The following is an 18,307-nucleotide window of genomic DNA, read 5'->3' on the forward strand; positions in this document are numbered from 1 at the left end:
TGACACAGAAGTTCCATACTGATTGATAGAAACATGAATTCAAACGTTTGTACAGTTTGACTTTGCTTAAAAAATGTATTAACTCCTGAAACTTAGTTTTTAAACTTGGTAGTTTAAAAGTTAGGGGGTTGGTGTTACTTAAAAATAGGATAACATCATTGGAAGTTGCAATATTTTCAACACTTGAAAGAATCCTAATTGCTATGCCTAACTTACCTACATTCCGACAGATGTTTGAATATAAGGAGCTCATGCTTAACTCTTGCTTTAAAAATTTGATATGTAACATGTATGTAGCTTCTTACAGTTTGTTGTTACAAAGAACAGGAGTATTTAGCTTCATGGCCACATATGCAAATTTGATCTCAAGTGGGCCAGACTAGTGAAATTATTCACGTCCTTCGAGTATACTGTCATTACAGGCAGATTATAGATCAGAGGGCAGAGGCAAAAAAAACGGAACCAACAATGACTGTATTTTACATCTTTCTGATTTCTGTCTAGAAATACAATTCCCACCCGTGAAGTGAACAGCAATGCATTGTATTAATAAAGTAGAGTAATGACTTCACTTTGCTAAGCCTTACAATGGGCCAGTTTGAAACCTTTGGCATAGTGAAGACTACAGCATAAGTGCAATATAAGTGACATTTTAGTATTAATTGTATAATCTACACAATACTGACACTGATATAGCCATAATATAGCATAATCTTTAGGTTATTCTGAAAAATCTGCTATTAAATTGATCAGAAATATGACAGAAATGCAACCGTTATTGCAATAGTAAAGAACAAAAAACTTATTAGTAACTTATAAGTATACGTGTGTACGTTTAAACAAATGTTGATTTAAATTTTTAAAAAAAATATCCAAGAATAACATTCATTTTCAGGTCGATTGTGGATGTATCTACTTCTAATCCATTCTAAACAACAACAACACCAATAACAATAATAATAATAATAATAATAATAATAATAACTGAATATGTTGCTGGCTGCACGAGCCGTCACAGTGGCAACCACAAACTTGTTGTGGTTACATAACCCGCCGTGTGCACGCGACGGGTAACCAGCGCAGTAATCCCACAATGCAGAGCGCATGGCGCGTCATTGGAGAGGGACGATGATGGCGGCGGTCGGTGCACCAGAAGTGATCACACAGCTGGAAAGCGCTGCCAAAGTTTTAATGGTGAGATATTCACTGCCGGTCTGCGGCCCCGAGAGGGACGGTGAACGTATCTTAACTCAGTCTTGGGTGGAGTTAGGCGGTTGGGGGCTCCGGCGGGGGTCATTTTGGTCCCGGTTGTTGTTGTTTAATGTGTTCAGTTTTTACCGGAGAATGTGAGCGATGCGTGGCGCAGCGCCTGGGTTGTCTCCATCCCGCAGAGAGAAAAAAATAATCCGCTCTTTCTCCAAACATTTCTCCCGCTGTTCCCTGTCGTTCCTATCACAAGGCACCATCACCTTAAAATATTTCTCCGTGTTTGGACGCTTTCCAATGTGGCTCAGTTTTCCAGAAACTTCAGCGGTTCGTGTCGGTGCCCTTTCAGCCGTTACATCAAGTTTTTTTTGTACTCTGAGCATCTCGGTGCGGTGTACTCCATATCACTGTTGCTAGCTTATCCCGTGCTTCCTCCAACACTCGCACGCATCAAGTGTTTGACCCTCTGCCCCCTCTCGTAACAGCTCCCGTTGCTACAAATTAGGCTGAATACTTCAGCTAAGAGCAAGTGGCTAACCATGTGCATGTCATGAGTCGGAGTGCTAGCTGCAGTCTGCTCGTACTTTCTGCCATCTTGTTAGGGTTTAAAACTAAAATCACCCTTTCTGATGTCATGCACAGTTAGGAGAACAATATGTTCTAGCAAACGCACAAGTCCTAAATGTTCATATTTCAGTCAGCAGCAGGTGTCTTCGTGATGTCTGCTTATCAGCGGCTCCTCTTGTTTTATGGATTCATGTACACACACACACACACACACACACACACACACACACACAGGTCACTTGGCTAAGTACACGTTGCTAGTACCGAGTTGGACTCTCGTTATGCCTTAAGAACTTTTAATTATTCATGGAAAACCTTCAGCAAGGTGCTGGAATAATTTCCTTTGGTAAATGTTGATACAAGGAACGATAGATCCATGCTTTCAAATTCTGACCGTACCATCCGAATGTCACAGCAGACTTTTGTTTTCTAATTCTGCTGGTGCTGCTGCTGTAGTCCATCTCCTTCAGGATTTGGTGTGATGTGCATTCAGAGACCTCATTATGAGTTATTGTGACTCTGCTCGACTTCCCTACTCTGACCTCTGACAACAACAAGGCATTTTCATCCAGAGAACTGGGGCTCACTGGATGTTTTGTCTTTTCCGGATCATTCTCTGTGAAACCTAGAGATGGCTGTGTGGGGAAAATGGCAGTAAATCAGCAGTTTCTGAAATACTCAGACCGGCCTGTCTGGCGCCAACAACCATATAACATTCAAAGTAATTTAAATCACCTTTTTTCCTGTCTGATGCATTGTTTCAACTTTAGCAGGTCCTGTTGACCATGGCCTAAGTGCAGTGAGTTGCTGCCAAGTTGTTGGCTGATTAGATATTCAGTTTTACCTAATAAAGTGACTGTCTATATTAACACAGTGTGTGACAGTATGTTAACATTATGCTTATCAGGTTAATTTTTTTGGGACTAGTGCACTCTAGAAAAGGAGTGTTATACATGCAGCCAGGGGAACCAGCCCACCGAGTGATCGATGTAGGTCCAATGGATGGCTTTTCTAAATGTGTGCAATGATGCAGCAGTATCTTTGGTTTTTCATTTAAATACAATACTACACCTTGTGAGGTGATGGTAACATTACTACGCAGTGAAACTCAAAAGTAAAATGTTTTGACCCAAAGAATAAAATTCTATTAAGATCCTAGAAAATAATTTTGTTTTGTTTTTAGTTACAAAAGCTGAATATGAAGGTTTTGCCCTTTATAAAAGACATAACATTTTTTTAAATTAATGGCAAGTCTAACACTCTTATCCTAGAAAGCAGAGCCCAGCTGATACTGGGTTTTGTTTTTGTTTTTTTGTCTAAATGTCAGGAGTGCGACCACACCTCATACCTTTCCGGTTCTATGACTAAATGCCTACATGTTTCTTGTCATTTTTGTGCCTCTCATTGATTCAGGCCTAAAATCAAAGCTTATTTCTCTTCTCTTTTAAAGATGTGTTGTTAGACTAATTGTGGATGTTGTCCCTGCTAATGAAGTGTATGTAATTTCACAAATTTGTTAGCAACTTCCGAGTTGGTTTGAATCCCCCCCAGTTGGCCGGGGTTTTCTGTGTGGAGACTGGGTATTCCGGCTTCATCCCACAGGTCAAAGACATTCATGAGTGCATGATAGCATAACTGGTGATTCTAAATTGTCTGTAGGTGGAAATGTGAGCGTGAATGATTGCCTGTCTCTCTGCGGTAGACTGGCGACCCGTTTAGGGTGTACTGTGCCTTTCACCCTATAGCAGTTGAGATATGCTTAACATGAAGACACAGCTTGACCCCACAACAGTGGTTGTCTGTGATACTACTCTGCTACATATGCTGCTGAGAATATAAACAGTACATTTCTAACATAGTATTTTGACTTGATTCTTATTCCTCTGCGTTTTATTTACTACGTGTCATTGTGGCAGCTTTATCTGTTTTACATTATGTTTTACTATCAAGGGAGATAATAGATTGTATTATTTTTTAGTACATTGTCTGCCATCTGACCATGGTAGTTTATGTGGCTTAAAAAATGAAGTCTGTGTATGTGTACGCGTGTCTGCGCTCTCAGATAAAAAGGCCTTTCTTTCCTCTGCTGCCTTGCGCCGCAGAGCTGCTTTTACTGCAATTAGGTCTGGAATGTGACTTTCCTGCTGAGCTGTATCATGGCGAGCGTGCTCAATAGAAATTTCTGTGTTGCGCTATCTCACTTTTATTTCTGTGTATTTGGAGTTGTAAGATTTTTCATTCTTATGAAGCTTTCTGTTGTTATTTTGTGTGCTTCTATAAGGTACAAAAACAGTATTTGCTGCCATTTTTACGATAGTATTGATTTTTATAACGAGACATTTCGTCTGTATGCTGTACATACTGTACTGTGTACTGTCTCCAATCTTAGTGATGCTTTCTGCATTGCCATTGAGCTGAGTGAGTGGCTGCCAGTCAGGGCTCATCTTTCAGTTCTAATAGCACAGAAGCTGTTAGATAGTGGAATGGATTGACTGATTGATTACATTTAATAACAAAGAGAGAAACAAAAAAACACGACTCAATCCATTTGTGTAGTGTCCTGTCAAATATCTCAAATGTTTGCTGTTAGCCATGTAAGTTCATACATTATTTGGCACTTTTACACTTGAACAAGGTTTCCTCAAAAAAAAAACCCTCTAAGACTAGGATTTATTGATTTTAATATGAAAGTAAAATTGGATAAAACAACACTTCACAAATACAAACAATAATCCTAACATCAGGTAGAATACAGATAATCGTTCTACCATATTCCCTTTAAAATGTTTATTCCTATCGCATACCTTAGTCGTTTAAAACAATTTGTTTGCCTTTTATTTTCCTGGGCAACAAAATTGTACTTAAGACTTACTTATGCAAGTCTGTCTGTGAAATATTGCCTGAAATAAGGTCTGACCAACACTGCACAGTAACATAGCTGAACAACTTCTCCACCCCTCAGTGTCCTCACACTACTACTACACCCTATTCTGTTATTTTCTAAGTGATGCAGCTGTCGCCTGTTTACAGCAGGTACTAAACAGCAACCAGGCAACTCACGGGGAACTCGTGAAACAATCCCAGACAAATTACACTGGCTCCCCATTCGTTACATAATAAGATTTTATTGATTGCTTTTAAATAACTACATGGGGCGTCTCTCATTTTTATCGCAGAGCTCTTAACCCTTTAATCCTCAGTTTAAAAAAGGTTTTAGAAACCTCCCATACAGACCAGCTTTACTAGACCTGGTGTTGCAAATTTGCAAACCTGGTTTGAAAGCTGATGTAGAAGTAAATATACTTTTTATCAGCACTGTGCTAACAAGTTAAGCCATTCGAAAATTGCCATCTTCTGTTAAACAAAGCTTTGAAAGTGGTATTTAATTCAAAGTCATTCAGTGGAGAAGAGTTGATGTCCTGTTTAAAAGCTGTGTACTAAGTGGTTCAACCTCACTTGCAGAAAACTGACTTTGTTTTGTGTTTTACAGGCACCGCCGTCTATGGTCAGCACAGAGCAGAGACAGCATGCTGAACATGTATTCCTCTCCTTCAGGAAGTCCAAGTCCCCCTTTGCCATTTGCAAGCACATCTTGGGTAGGCATTGTATTTAATATTTTAACTTGCATATTGTTTTATAAATATAATTTTATCTTATAAAGGCTACTCAGTGTCTTCTCCCCTTCATGTTTTTTTCCTGTCATAAACCTTCACCTGTGGTGTTTGTGGGTATGACCTAGACATTTTAGTGTTGTGGAGTCTCATGTGTACAGAATATTATTATTGTTTGATCCGTGACTTTATGTACTGTATGAAAACATGTGAGCTGTGCAGCTTTGAAAACAAAATATGAGTATTCATTGGCTTTTTATTACAAACCCCATCAACAGAGATATGTGGACATTGTGTTAACTGTACAGTTTTACTGATTTGAACCTTATGTTTGATTGCTAATGGTACAGAGTCCACTGTAAATTTCGTGGCAATAACAGGTTGAAAAAATTGTCTGTGTTGTCTCATGTTAAAAGAAAACCCCATGTGTAACTGACTACCAAGTAGGGTTAAATGGTTACATAATTGCCTATAGAAAGTGTCTCTCACAAATATGAATGGAGAAAGTTCCCCATTGTGTGAGCAGCTGCACAGTTCAACAATTAAAATGTACACGTTAAAAAAAATCTAGTCCTGAATAGACGCTGGGATGGCATTGCGTTGAAAGCAAACCTGATTTTGTGGTTAAAAATGACTGTGTGGGGTCAGGATGATGTCGGACAGCTACCGCTGGTGAGCACAAAAATGTAACTGCATCAGTAATGCAGTTACATTTTTCATGATATTGGTGGACCTTTATCTATTAACATCCTCCTGAGCTCAGTGCAAGGGAGACTGGGCTAAAGTAAAGCTGTGGTTTGATCAATCAAAAACTGAAATTTGAAACTTTCTGAAAATATTTGAGGCTAAAGAGGAGAAACTTGCATCTTGGTCACAGTCAGTCACATGGAAGCAACTTAGGCTACGTTCACACTGAAGGTCTTAATGCTCAATTCCGATTTTTTTTTTTTTGATCAAATCCGATTTTTTTTTGGCTGCTCGTTCACACTACAAATAAAATGTGACAGCAAACGTGCTCTAGTGTGAACGCTCAAAGCAGCCGCATGCGCAAAAGAAGACGTCACACACAACGCGCTCTGTTCAGACCCAGACCAAACAGTATTGTTTGACTGATGGCCTTAATATAAAGACTTGTTTCGGACTTTACGTTTCCCAGTTTTGCTTTAAGTTATAAAGTTATTTTGTTATTTACATATGACCTAATAATTATCCTTATTGCTGTTTTAGAGAGGAGCGGTGCTTCAAAGGATAGTTGCAGATTTCTGTCAGAATCTGCAGATTATACAGTACAAATAAAATGTTCACGTTTCTCCAACGTTGTCCTCCCAACAGTTTCACTGAGATCTACACTGGATGGCCAGGAAGCGTTCACAATGACTTCTCCGGTGCTGATAATTGGCGTCTGTCTTGTGTCAATGACGTAAAAGACGGATTTAATGCAACATGACATGAACTTTATAACTTAAAGCAAAATTGGGAAACGTAAAGTCCGAAACAAGTCTTTATATTAACGGCCAACAATACTGTTTGGTCTGGATCTAAACAGAGCTCGTTGTGTGTGACTTCTTCTTTTGCGCATGCGGGCGCTTTGAGCGTTCACACTAGAGCGCGTTTGCTGTCGCGTTTTATTTGTAGTGTGAACAAGCAGACAAAAAAATCGGATTTGATCCAAAAATCTGAATTGAGCATTAAGACCTGCAGTGTGAACGTAGCCTTAGTGTATTTAGACGTGGTCAAGATGACATGCTGAAGTTAACACCAGGCATCAAAATGGGGAAGAGAATTTGTAACTTCGATCATGACGTGATTGTTGGTGCCATCTGGACATCTCTTTAAGGAAAGACTACTTATTTCAGCAAGACGATACCAAAACACATTATGAATGAAGTACACCACCGTGACTTTGTAGTGAGAGCCTGCTTGACTGGCATGTTCATACAGTCGTTTTTTTGTTTCAGAATTAAACACTGAAAGTGTTTTCAGTGTTTAACCCATTATTTTCAACCTTTTTTTCCCCCACTATCTTTTTCACTTCTAATATTTCTCTTTTGTCCCTTTATTTTTTCCCTCTCCAGAGACCAGTAAGGTGGACTATGTGCTTTTCCAGGCAGCCACAGCCATCATGGAGGCTGTCGTGCGGGAGTGGATCCTGCTGGAAAAGACCAGCATTGAGTCACTCCGGGCATTCCTTCTCACCTACGTTTTGCAGAGACCCAAGTAAGAAACAATAATAAATGCATTACAAAACCTTTGTGGTTTACTATATTATTAAATATGTAGAGCTTTTACAGACCTCACTACAAAAAATGCCAGTAGAACTTAATGTTTTGGATGCAGGAAAAATAAATCAGAATGCCTTCCTGTTCCTTCTAGTCTGCAGAAGTATGTGCGTGAGCAGATCCTGCTAGCTGTTGCGGTCATCGTGAAGAGAGGCTCGCTGGACAAAAGCATCAACTGTAAAAGCATCTTACTCGAGGTCGGACAGCTCATCAGCAGCGGGAACCCTGCAGTGGTGAGAGAGACGCAGCTGAATAATACATGAGTGGCTCTCAGTGGCCTAAAGAGTACGTCTTGTTAGTTACAATGTACACAAAATCAATCATCATCAGGTTAATCAAGAGAGGGGAAAAAGGTTTTTGTCTTTGTTCGTTTATTTATAAAAAAAAATATGAGGATTTTTAGGTTTCATTCATCATACATTTGCACAGATAAATTGAAAAGAAACAACAGTTGAGACATTACGGCTCCAAGACTTCACATTTATACACTGTCAGAATAATTGATTAATTGTCCAAAAAGATGGAAGAAGTTATCCAAACTTTGCAAATGATGTGCACAATCAATGGAAAGTATTGAGTAACTTCTTGTTAGTAAAACTGGATTAAAGCTTTGATTCGTATCTGTTATATTTGGGGCTTGGTGAGCTTCACTGGCTCCCTGGTTCAGATCTGGCTCAGATTACAGCGCAGTTGGAAAACAAAAAAAGAGAGAAAGAAATGGCACAAAGGCTATGTTGAGAAAGCAGCTTCAGGCATGTTCTTGCGGTTAAAAGAAAGGACATCGAGGACCTGTGCTTTGATTATTACGAGAGAAAAAAGGAAAAAAAAAAAACATACCAGGGTATAAAATTAATGCCAGAGTACTTGTGCGCCTTACCACATTTGCTCCATAAATGCAAAATAATTGTCTCCCATATGTAAAATATATAATCATATGACTTCAGCGTGCTGCTCTGAAAAGAAAAAAAGCATCCTAATCCAGTAGGTGGCACTACTTCATTTGTTTCTCATACGAGAAGGCAACTATGTTGTGTAAAGGGCTAAAAGTGCTTTTTTTTCCCCCTACAAATCAGACTGAATTTTACTGATCATGCACAAAATTATTTGTTGTTGTTTGGACTGAAATCCCCCAAATGGTCACCTTCTAATGACACCATGTTCCCCCAGTCTTTTGAATCTGGCCCTAAAGCCCTTTTTTGGTTATGACGTCTTTGTCAGATGTTGAAGTTGAAACACTGTAAAATGTCATTAAAAACTGAATCTAATAAACCAATATTTTATTCACAAGGGAGCACAGAATAAGGATGGGACAGGACCATGTTTCTCACTGTGTAGCAACAACATTGTGTAGCAACAACATTGTGTAAACATCTGGGAACTGACCCACTGCTGGACCTCTGGGAGAAGAATGCTGTCCCATTCTTGTCTGATAAAGGATTGTAGCTGTTCACAGTCCTGGGTCTTTGATGTATTTTTCATTGAATTATGTGCCAAATTGTTTTTATAATTGGTAAAAGGTCTGCACAGGCCACTTCAGCGGCTGAACTCTTCCACTGTGAAGCCATGCTCTTGTTATAGATGCAGTATGTGGTTTAGGAAATATTCAAGGCCTTCCCCGAAAAAGGCCTCATCTCAATGGGAGCATATGCTGCTCTAAAACCCCTGGATACCTTTCAGCACTGATGCACTGGTGCATGCTGCCAATTTCATAGCCACCAGTGCACCCCCATACCATCAGAGTTGCAGGCTTTCGAACTATGTGCTGATAACAAGCTGGATGGTTCCTCTCCTCTTTAGTTCAGAGGATGTGGCATCCATGTTTTTAAAAAAAAATTCAAATTTTGATTTCTCGGACCGCAGAACAGTTTTCCACTCTTCTTCAGTTCATTTTAAATGGAGAGAAGTTGGCAGCATTTGTGGATCATGTTTACATATGGCTTCTTCTTTGCATGATTGAGGTTTAAGCTGCATTTGTGGATGGCACAGTGAGCTGTGCTCACAAACAGGGATTTGTGGAAGTGTTCTGAGCCCATGCAGTCTTTTCCATGACCGAATCATGCCCGCCTTTTATGCAGTGCCGCCTGAGGACCCAAAGATCACAGGCATCAAGTGTTGATATTTGGCCTTGTCCTTTGCACGCAGAGATTTCTCCAGATTTTTGGAATCTTTTAATATTATCTTCACAAGTTTACCTCAAGGACTTTCTTTCATAAACTATTCCACTGTTTGTAGTGGGAGTTTTTTGCAGACTGGTAAACCTTTACGTCTGCCTCCTTAAGATTCTCTTTTTATACCTAATCATGTTATTGACCTGTTGCCAGTTTACCTAATTAGCTGCTAAATAATCCCCCAGCTGTTTCTCTTTTGTACCACTTTTGCTGCCCGATTCCAACTTTTTTGAGAGCTTTTGTTACCATTAAATTCGAAATGAGCTAATATTTTTCTTAATGATAGATTTTCTCAGTTTAATAATTTTCTGAGCTCTATTGTGAATAAAAGGTGAGCTTATGAGAATTGCAAATCATTGCTGTTTTTATTTACATTTTACAGCGTCCTAATTTTTTTTTTTTTGAAATTTGTACAGTGTTTTAAATATAGAATTTCAAAATCAATAATTAGTTGTTGAGACATATTAATCAAGCAACTCTTATTCAGATTCTTTTTAAAAAAATATCATTGTTTATCTTTTGGATGAACAAGAAATTTAAGGATAAAATGGGTTGATTTGTCCTTTTTATATCCAGTGATGACTGGATATCTTCTTGCTGGTCCATAGACAAGCTCATACAAAAGGCAAAACAAAATGTTTACTTCTGTGTACTTCTTTCCGGCTCGTGACAATCTTCGAAAAAGATGGATGTTAGTGTAACTTTTTATGTAACCATTGACCTCCACAATCATACAATCATTCTCTTCTGCAGCAAACGCTGGCCTGCTCCATCCTGACCGCTCTGCTCAGTGAGTTCTCCAGCTCCAGTAAGACCAGCAGCATCGGCCTCAGCATGGAGTTCCACGGTAACTGCAAGCGACTGTTCCAGGTTTGTCCCCCGCTGTCCCACCTGTCCTCTATGCTCTCCTGACGTATTCACTTTATTGCTCTTTAACTCATGCATCCATCTGTTCTTCCAACCACTTCTTCTAGGAGGACGGCCTCCGCCAGATCTTCATGATGACCATGGAGGTGCTGCAGGAGTTCAGCCGCCGAGAAAACCTCAATGCCCAGATGTCTTCTGTCTTCCAGCGCTACTTGGCTTTGGCCAATCACGTCCTCAGCTGGAACTTCCTGCCTCCCAATTATATCCTTTCTTTCTAAGAGACCAAGAGGTTTGATGCGAGGCTAGAAAGTCCACAATCAAAAAATTGACACATGAAGGTCAGGCGGAAAAAAACAGGCCCATCCAGCTACACTATTGAGCTTACAGTCAAACTACACTCTTTTTGTTTTGTGTCTTTGGTAACCTCGTTACATGTTTGATAGGATGGAGTAATAAGGTCTAGGAAGTCATGGAGAAAAAGTGCAATATATTTGTAGTGTTGATCATCACTTCAGCTGCTTATGATAATATTTAACATTTTATGTCAGTTTATGAGCTGAAATCTGAAAACATTGTTAGACACAACTTGAGTGCAAGAGTTTTGGCAATAACTGCAAAAGTTAAACAGTATTAGGATGTTTGCGTGGTTGTCTGCTTTGTTTTTTGCAGACCTTCCCGCTTTTATTTTATTTACCCAAATATTTTTAGTTGACTTTGTTTGTAAGCATCCTTTTTCTGAAGGTTATAGGTTTTAGGAGGAGACTGAGGGGAATGTCCTCATAAGTGTAGGTTTTTATTTGTGTGTACTTTTATGTGTTTTTAGTGTAAATAGAGCCTCACTATGGCCACCCTAATTGGTATTAGTATGTGACTATGCTGGTATGCATTGGCCAGGAATTCATATCGGTCTATCAGTTTTTCTTTGTTGTTCATCTCTTTTGCACACATCCGTGTTATCTTTGCAGTTGGCTGCATTGTTGAGTCGACTTAGCCACTTAGAGTGTGTGTGTGCATGTGTGTGTGTCTTAGTGTGTGCGCAGCCATGCTCATTACAGTCTAAATCCCAACTGCTTGGCATCCTCTCTGCCTGTCTGAGGGGATCTGGAGTGGCGCTTGCTGCCAGCCAGGGCAGTGTATCATTTTCAAAGAGGTGTCTGTATGTCCATCCCCCGTATCATTCCAATACACCACCACCCCCGGCTCAGCTTGTCGAGGCTCCCCTTGGTATGCCCAGCTCGCTCGAAGCAATACGTGTGCGCTCTCAAAGATACACTTTTAAGTCTTCTGTTTGTGCGAGCACAGTCAATTTTTAGACAACAGTTGAATTTGAATTTAGTGTCGGGTGTCTATACGAAGCCTCCAGAGCAGTTGTTGTACGTGTAAGGGACCTATTAGGTCGAGATTATGTGACTGGGAGCTTACAACTAATAGAAAATAACTGATGATTAAATATAAATTCCATTGTGTAATTAGAAGTCTAGATTGCTTGCAGTGCACATACCAGGCTTCTGCATCTGTTACGTGTAATAGCAGGATAAACTGACAATTGCTGGACCACAACATAGAATGACCACATTCAGTACAGGCATGTTAACAATAAGGCTGCTTATGCTAGCACTCATATTGTTAGCTACACTGATCATTTTCTTCCTTCTAGTTTGGGAAGCTCATAACTTCTTCCACAGCTTATTGCAGGCCCTGATGACTCTTGTCACGGGAGAAAACCATCAGCACGTCAGTGTTGCTGTGTTTACTCTTCTATCAACAAATAGTCTACATTTGTTGTTTGTGCTGGCTGGCTCTCTTCTGTCAACAGGACTACACCCAAAATACTTAAAGTTTACTATTTACGTTTCATTTGCGACTTGCAGCCCCATGTTTCACAGCTCACTGAGCTCAGCTGGATGTTCCTTCATCAGAAGCTGCGCTTAGGTGGTGTTTTTGTGCAGTGCACTGCAATATACCATCTCACTATGGCACATCAGTGTCATCTTATTGGAACAAGGAGCATTCTATCTATATACCTACATACCATTTTATAGCTTGATACCACCCAAGCCTTCTAACCAGACTCTATTTATAAATGCAAATGTCTTATTTTTTTAACCAGATTTCCAGATGATATTATAACATTGCATGTAGTAGTATTGAGGAATTTTTCATCTTCGCACACCCTGACTTTAATAGAATTTTAATCTTTTGTTTATTCAGAAGAGGTGAATCTTGTTCAAGTTCTTCAACAATAATCATTTAACAAAATTTTACAGTCAATCCTATGAGACTACATTGCACATTACAAATGTAATCACTTTTATAGTTGATATTTTAATGTGTAATGTTATTTTAAATTGAACTGCAACCATAAGAGCAGGTAGTGCTTCAGTTAGCTTGAATGACTGAGAAGCAAAGATAACTGCATCATTTATATTTAAATCGCGGTATAAGCTGGATGCAAATAGAGCTGTAGTTCTCTGGTTTCTTGATGTTGAGTTGTCATTCAGCCATAAAAATAACATTTAAATTCTTAATTCAAGTGGTATTCTCCTTGATGTCCATGTGAGCGTATGTGATGTCTACAAGTGTCTGTTGTTGAAAAGGGGAACAGATTGATGAAGACCACTGGGAGGCCCGGATAAGTGCGGTCGCCTGTCTGCAAGTGTCACAACACGCCTGTGCTGCTGCGTGGCGACGAACATATGCCAGTGTGGTTATCAGGGGGCCTCTCGTTAATTGCATGGCTGACAGCAACTACCTTTCACACAAACACACAAGCGCGCACGCACTTCTCTCCTAGTTCAAAAGAGCCTTTTTAAAAAGCCACCCTCCCTCAGATGAACCGAGCGGCATGCATGTCATCTGTCCTCGCCGCCGTCTGAAGCTCGGCCCTTTGGCTCTGGTGTCATCTGGTGGAGACACGCTCCCCAGGCATTGGTAGGACACTGTCACTCCACACTGAGCTTGACTCTTGCCAGGGCCGCATTCGGGCCTCGAGGCTGTGGCGGCAGTCAGGTGCTGTAAATGGCTGTCTGAGCTAACAGATGGATAAGCCTCCATCCCTGCGTGTTTGTTTTATGTAGATTTTTTTCCTTATGATTTGGATGTCTTTGCAATCAGTCTAAGTTCGTCTTTTCTCTGTAGCGGTTCATACTTTATTTTTATTTTTTACCCATCTGTTTTTTTCCTCAGTCAAGAGGAATGTGTAGATTTCACGGTGTATCAGCTCCCTGAATGTCAAGTTGTTTCAAGTTAAAGCACGGCTTTCTGTGCCTCTGCCACTGAGACGGTGTCTAAATTGCGATGTCACTTGGCCTGTTTACTAGGGGTGCAACGATACACAAAATTCACGGTTCGGTTCGATACTTTGGTGTCACGGTTCGATATTTTTTTCGATACAAAAAAAAATGTTCATGCCTTTTTAATTTGTCATTTATTAAAATTATAAATATATATTTTAACTCAAAAGTACAGTTTTTAAATTTAATGTTGCTGAAACAAAGAAGTAATAAAAAAAATAAATCTATCTGATCGAGAAATCACTCATCTTTGGAAAAGAGAGTTTATTACAGAGAAATGGCTCTTTCCAAAATAAAAGCTATACTATACGCTTCTTCTGGGCTATATTCTCAGCAGCATATTAAACATATCAGGTCCCCATAAGGAGAATCATGTGCTAACGGCTGTCTAAATGACTCTGGTAAAGTTTGTAGCATGCGTGCTTGTTGTTTTTGTCTGCTTCCACTTGTCTTTGCACTAGGATGCTGTCGGAGTAAATGTGCAGTCATATTCGTTGTGTTCCCACTAGTGCTGTCAGCGTTAATCTCGTTGAAATGACGTTAACGCCATAACACGGCAAATCTCCGTTAACGAGCTACCGCGGATCGCCCCCTGCGTGGGGCTGGACGGCCAACACGTTAACGAGCTAACTGCGCTAACACACTAGTTCCCACCCATGTGATTGAGCATTGCGTGGCACATCCAACATACTGTTTTACTTTAGTCCATGACGCGCTTACCTTCAGGGTCATACTTCACATGAAAGCCAAAATAATTCCAAACGGCACATCTGAATGAGGGTGGGGGAGGTTCAATTTGCCATGTTGCAACCAGAGCTTAACTTCTGTCTCGCTAGCTTGCCCTGCACTCAGTGAATCTGCGTTCGACTACTCCGCCTAGGCTGCACTGTCGAGCCCAGATCCACTGAGCGCTCAACACAGACAGCATCGTCAGAAGGAAAGTTGATAAAATAAATTAAAAATTTTGTATTGTTCGATACATATGCGTACCGAACCGAAAGCACTGTATCGAACGGTTCAATATCGATACGAGTATCGTTGCACCCCTACTGTTTACACGTTTGTGAAGCTTAACAAAACTGGCATTAACTTCTCTGAGAAATAATTGCCCCCAGCTGCCTGAATAGGAGTTATTCTTGTACTGAAGAGACAGTCGTCTCTGCGTGGCTCGCTATTTTCTCGTCTTTAAGGATCAGTCTGTAGGCATTTTGGCCCTCAGGTTAAGGTTAGGATTAGGAGTGTGTAAGCTGATGCTGGATGTTTGCCTTGGCCCTGACCTGTATGGCGAATCTTTAGCGACTACTGTCTAAACACAGGTGGGAGGGAGAATACAGATGCAGCATATGCCAATGGACATTTAGTCAGCTAGTGCATTTTTCAAGGCTGTGAGAGATTTCAAGTATATTCTGTTTCTAATTCTAATCATTTCACTTCTTGCTGTGCGTCATCAATGAAATTAATTAATTAAATTAATATACAACCAACTTTCATAGCCTTGTCCACACAGTATTACTTCCTGATCTTGAAAAAGCAAGTTGACGTTGAGCACAGTGGTGTAATTGCTGTGTTACTGCTTTAATCCAGTAGAGGGAGAATTAATGACAACTGCTGTGTAAACCGATGGGGGGGCCAAACAGTAGAGGAATATTGGGGTAAAGAAAGGGAGGGGGTGGCATCGCTGAGGAAGTATTCCTGGACTGTTATTTCACATGGCAAGGCTGCAGGGGAGTCTTAAGACAGGATATATCACTTAAACCCTACCACGTGCCTTAGCATAGCGCTGCGGTCTTCACACAGCCACTGGCAGACTCTCATCCAGTTTTCCTGTGCAGCGGGCCCATCCTTAGTCTGGATCAACAATAATGAATAGAGGATACAGGAGAAGCTTGCTAATCCAGGATCCTCCAGCATCAAGGTTGTCTAGGCTTGCAAAACGTTGATTGCTGAGATGGACTGATTGTTGGCTATTTAAAACAGTCACAAAAATACTGTCATGCTGATTTGCAACGTGCTTTGTCTGCAAGTAGCTACTGTTGTGAAGGAGCTGGAAATGTGAAGCTGAAATAGATGTTGCAAAGGGGCTAAATCAATTTAGTCACAGAGTTGCAGAGCTCACAGAGCTGCAGTCAGCAAACTAAAGTGAATCCTCAATACTGGCATTGATTGTTTTATGTTAAAAATTGGACTCTGAGAACATGATCTCAGTGCAAAAAGAGAATAAAGGAAGCAAAAAGAAATTAACACAGAACCCCTTTTACCTTCAGCAGTGCTGTAATTCTTCATTGCAGAGTTTCAGTAAGGTGCTGTATAGATTCCTCAGAGATTTTGGTCCACATTGACATGATAACATTTTACACTTGCTGCAGATTTCTTGGCTGCACATCCTTATCTCCTGTTCCACCACATTTAAAGGTTGCTCTATTACATTAGGATCTGGTGAATTTAGAGGCCGTTTGAGTATAATCAGCTCCATTGTCATGTTTAAGAAACCAGTTTAAGATTCTTTGAGCTTTGTGACATGGTGCATTATTCTATCAGAAGCAGCCATCAGAAGATGTGTACACTATGGTTATAAAGGGAGGGTCATGGTCAGCAACAGTACTCTGGATCCCTTAGCACCAACTGAGCATTGCTTAAAAACCACAGCACACCAAAGTGCTCCAAGAAAAATCCCCCACACAATTACACCACCACAAGCACCTTGACCCATTAATACAAGGCAGGATAGATCCATGCTTTCATGTTGTTTACACCAGATTCTGACCCTACCATTTGAATGTTACAACAGAAATCGAGACTCATCAGAGCAGGCAGCGTTTGTCCAATCTTCTGTTGTCTGATTTTGGTGAGCCAGTATGGTCTGTAGCCTTACTTTCCTGTTCTTAGCTGACAGGAGTGGCACCTGCTGTGGTTTTCTGTAGTTCTCAAGTCTTTCTATCAGCTTGAGAACTGCTGCTAACTGAATATTTTCCCCTTTTCAGACAATTCTCTGTAAACACTCGGATGGTTGTGTGGGAAAATCCCAGCAGATCAACAATTTCAGAAAAACTCAGACCAACCCGACTGGCACAAACAACCGTGCCACGTTCAAAGTCACTTAAAATACCTTTCTTCACCGTTCTGCTGCTCACTTTGAACTTCAGTCGGTTGTCTTGACCATGTCTGTGTACTTACGCAATGAATTGCTGCCATGTTATTGACTGGTTTAGCTATTTGCATTTAAAAAAAAAAAAAGTAAACAAAACAAAACTCACTGGCATAGTTCTTTTCTGCGTGCCCCTACAAGAGTTCATTATTGTGTTACAACCTGAAACATCTTAAAGAGTGTTCATAAAATTCAGGATCCCACCAATTTAATATTAGAAGAGCTTAGTTTTAGCATTAGTTGCCAACAGTGTTATTTAAAAACATTTTTTAGGCTTTCAGCAAGAAATGACACAAAACAAAATGTAATAACTTTTCTGATACTTTAACTTCTTATCTAGAATGATTAAGTCAGATTTGTCCTTGGCTACTGTTGAAATATTCGTAAATATAAATAGACCCTCGGTCTGTTAACGCTTGTTTTTTATTCTAGAAATCTGTAAAGGAGCTGACAACGTACTATTAGTGTTCATATTAATAAATTTATAGTTTGTTCACTTTGAGTAGCATGTGGTAACAAAATCATCAAACCAGATTTGGCGTTGAAACATTGTGTTGTTTGGACTTGTGGTGCACATAATTCAGCTGCTCAGTACGCTATGAAAGGAATCTGCCCACATTTGCTCCGTTTGAGTCGTGCGGTTGCTTTTTTGCTCAGCAGTGTGCATTGAATTATAGCTCACGAAGCGAAAGAGGATGGTTTTTAACTGCAACTGTGTTCCCTCACGTTTCGAAGAGGGGAGCGCTGCTTTGATGCACAATACCTGGGCTGAGGTAGTGTGCAAACACAAGTGCTGAACAGTCAGCTGTTTCTGATTTATTAGGGTTTCTTTGTTGGCTGGAGTTAATTAAGGTGTTACAAAGTTGGTTTGAATGTCTGTATGATGGCAGTTTTGGAAGCTACATGTGAGAGTTCTGGGTGTTCAAATCTCTTCATTTGTATTTGATTTAAACTCTTGTGGTCAGTGGTTTACAGTGTGCGTGCGTGCGTGCGTGCGTGCGTGTCTGTCAGTATATCTTATCTCTGCAGTGGGAAAACTGACGTGTCACTCTGGTTATTCCTGAGCCTGCTGGAACAGTTCATATAGTAGCAGGTGATGTCTTTTAAAAACCCACCAAACCACAGCCACATGTCCTAGTCACTCCATGTATATTAGTCATCCTGGAGGCAC

General features: G+C 40.3%; 1 protein-coding gene across 1 annotated transcript in view; it reads left to right on the top strand.

Annotated features, from left to right (window-relative positions):
• Positions 1-982: 982 nt before the first annotated feature.
• xpo4 (exportin 4) overlaps positions 983-18,307 on the top strand; it is a 57,027-nt gene continuing 39,702 nt past the window's right edge. The window contains exons 1-6 of the mRNA XM_084908905.1: positions 983-1,194; positions 5,264-5,369; positions 7,460-7,601; positions 7,758-7,896; positions 10,585-10,701; positions 10,806-10,959. Coding sequence (XP_084765031.1) covers positions 1,105-1,194; positions 5,264-5,369; positions 7,460-7,601; positions 7,758-7,896; positions 10,585-10,701; positions 10,806-10,959 — 748 coding nt within the window. The 5' untranslated portion in view covers positions 983-1,104. The remainder of the gene's footprint in view (positions 1,195-5,263; positions 5,370-7,459; positions 7,602-7,757; positions 7,897-10,584; positions 10,702-10,805; positions 10,960-18,307) is intronic.

This window comes from Perissodus microlepis, chromosome 16 (assembly GCF_051167445.1).
Source record: "Perissodus microlepis isolate ML-2025 ecotype Zambia chromosome 16, ASM5116744v1, whole genome shotgun sequence".
In the NCBI taxonomy this organism is placed as follows: Eukaryota; Metazoa; Chordata; class Actinopteri; order Cichliformes; family Cichlidae; genus Perissodus; species Perissodus microlepis.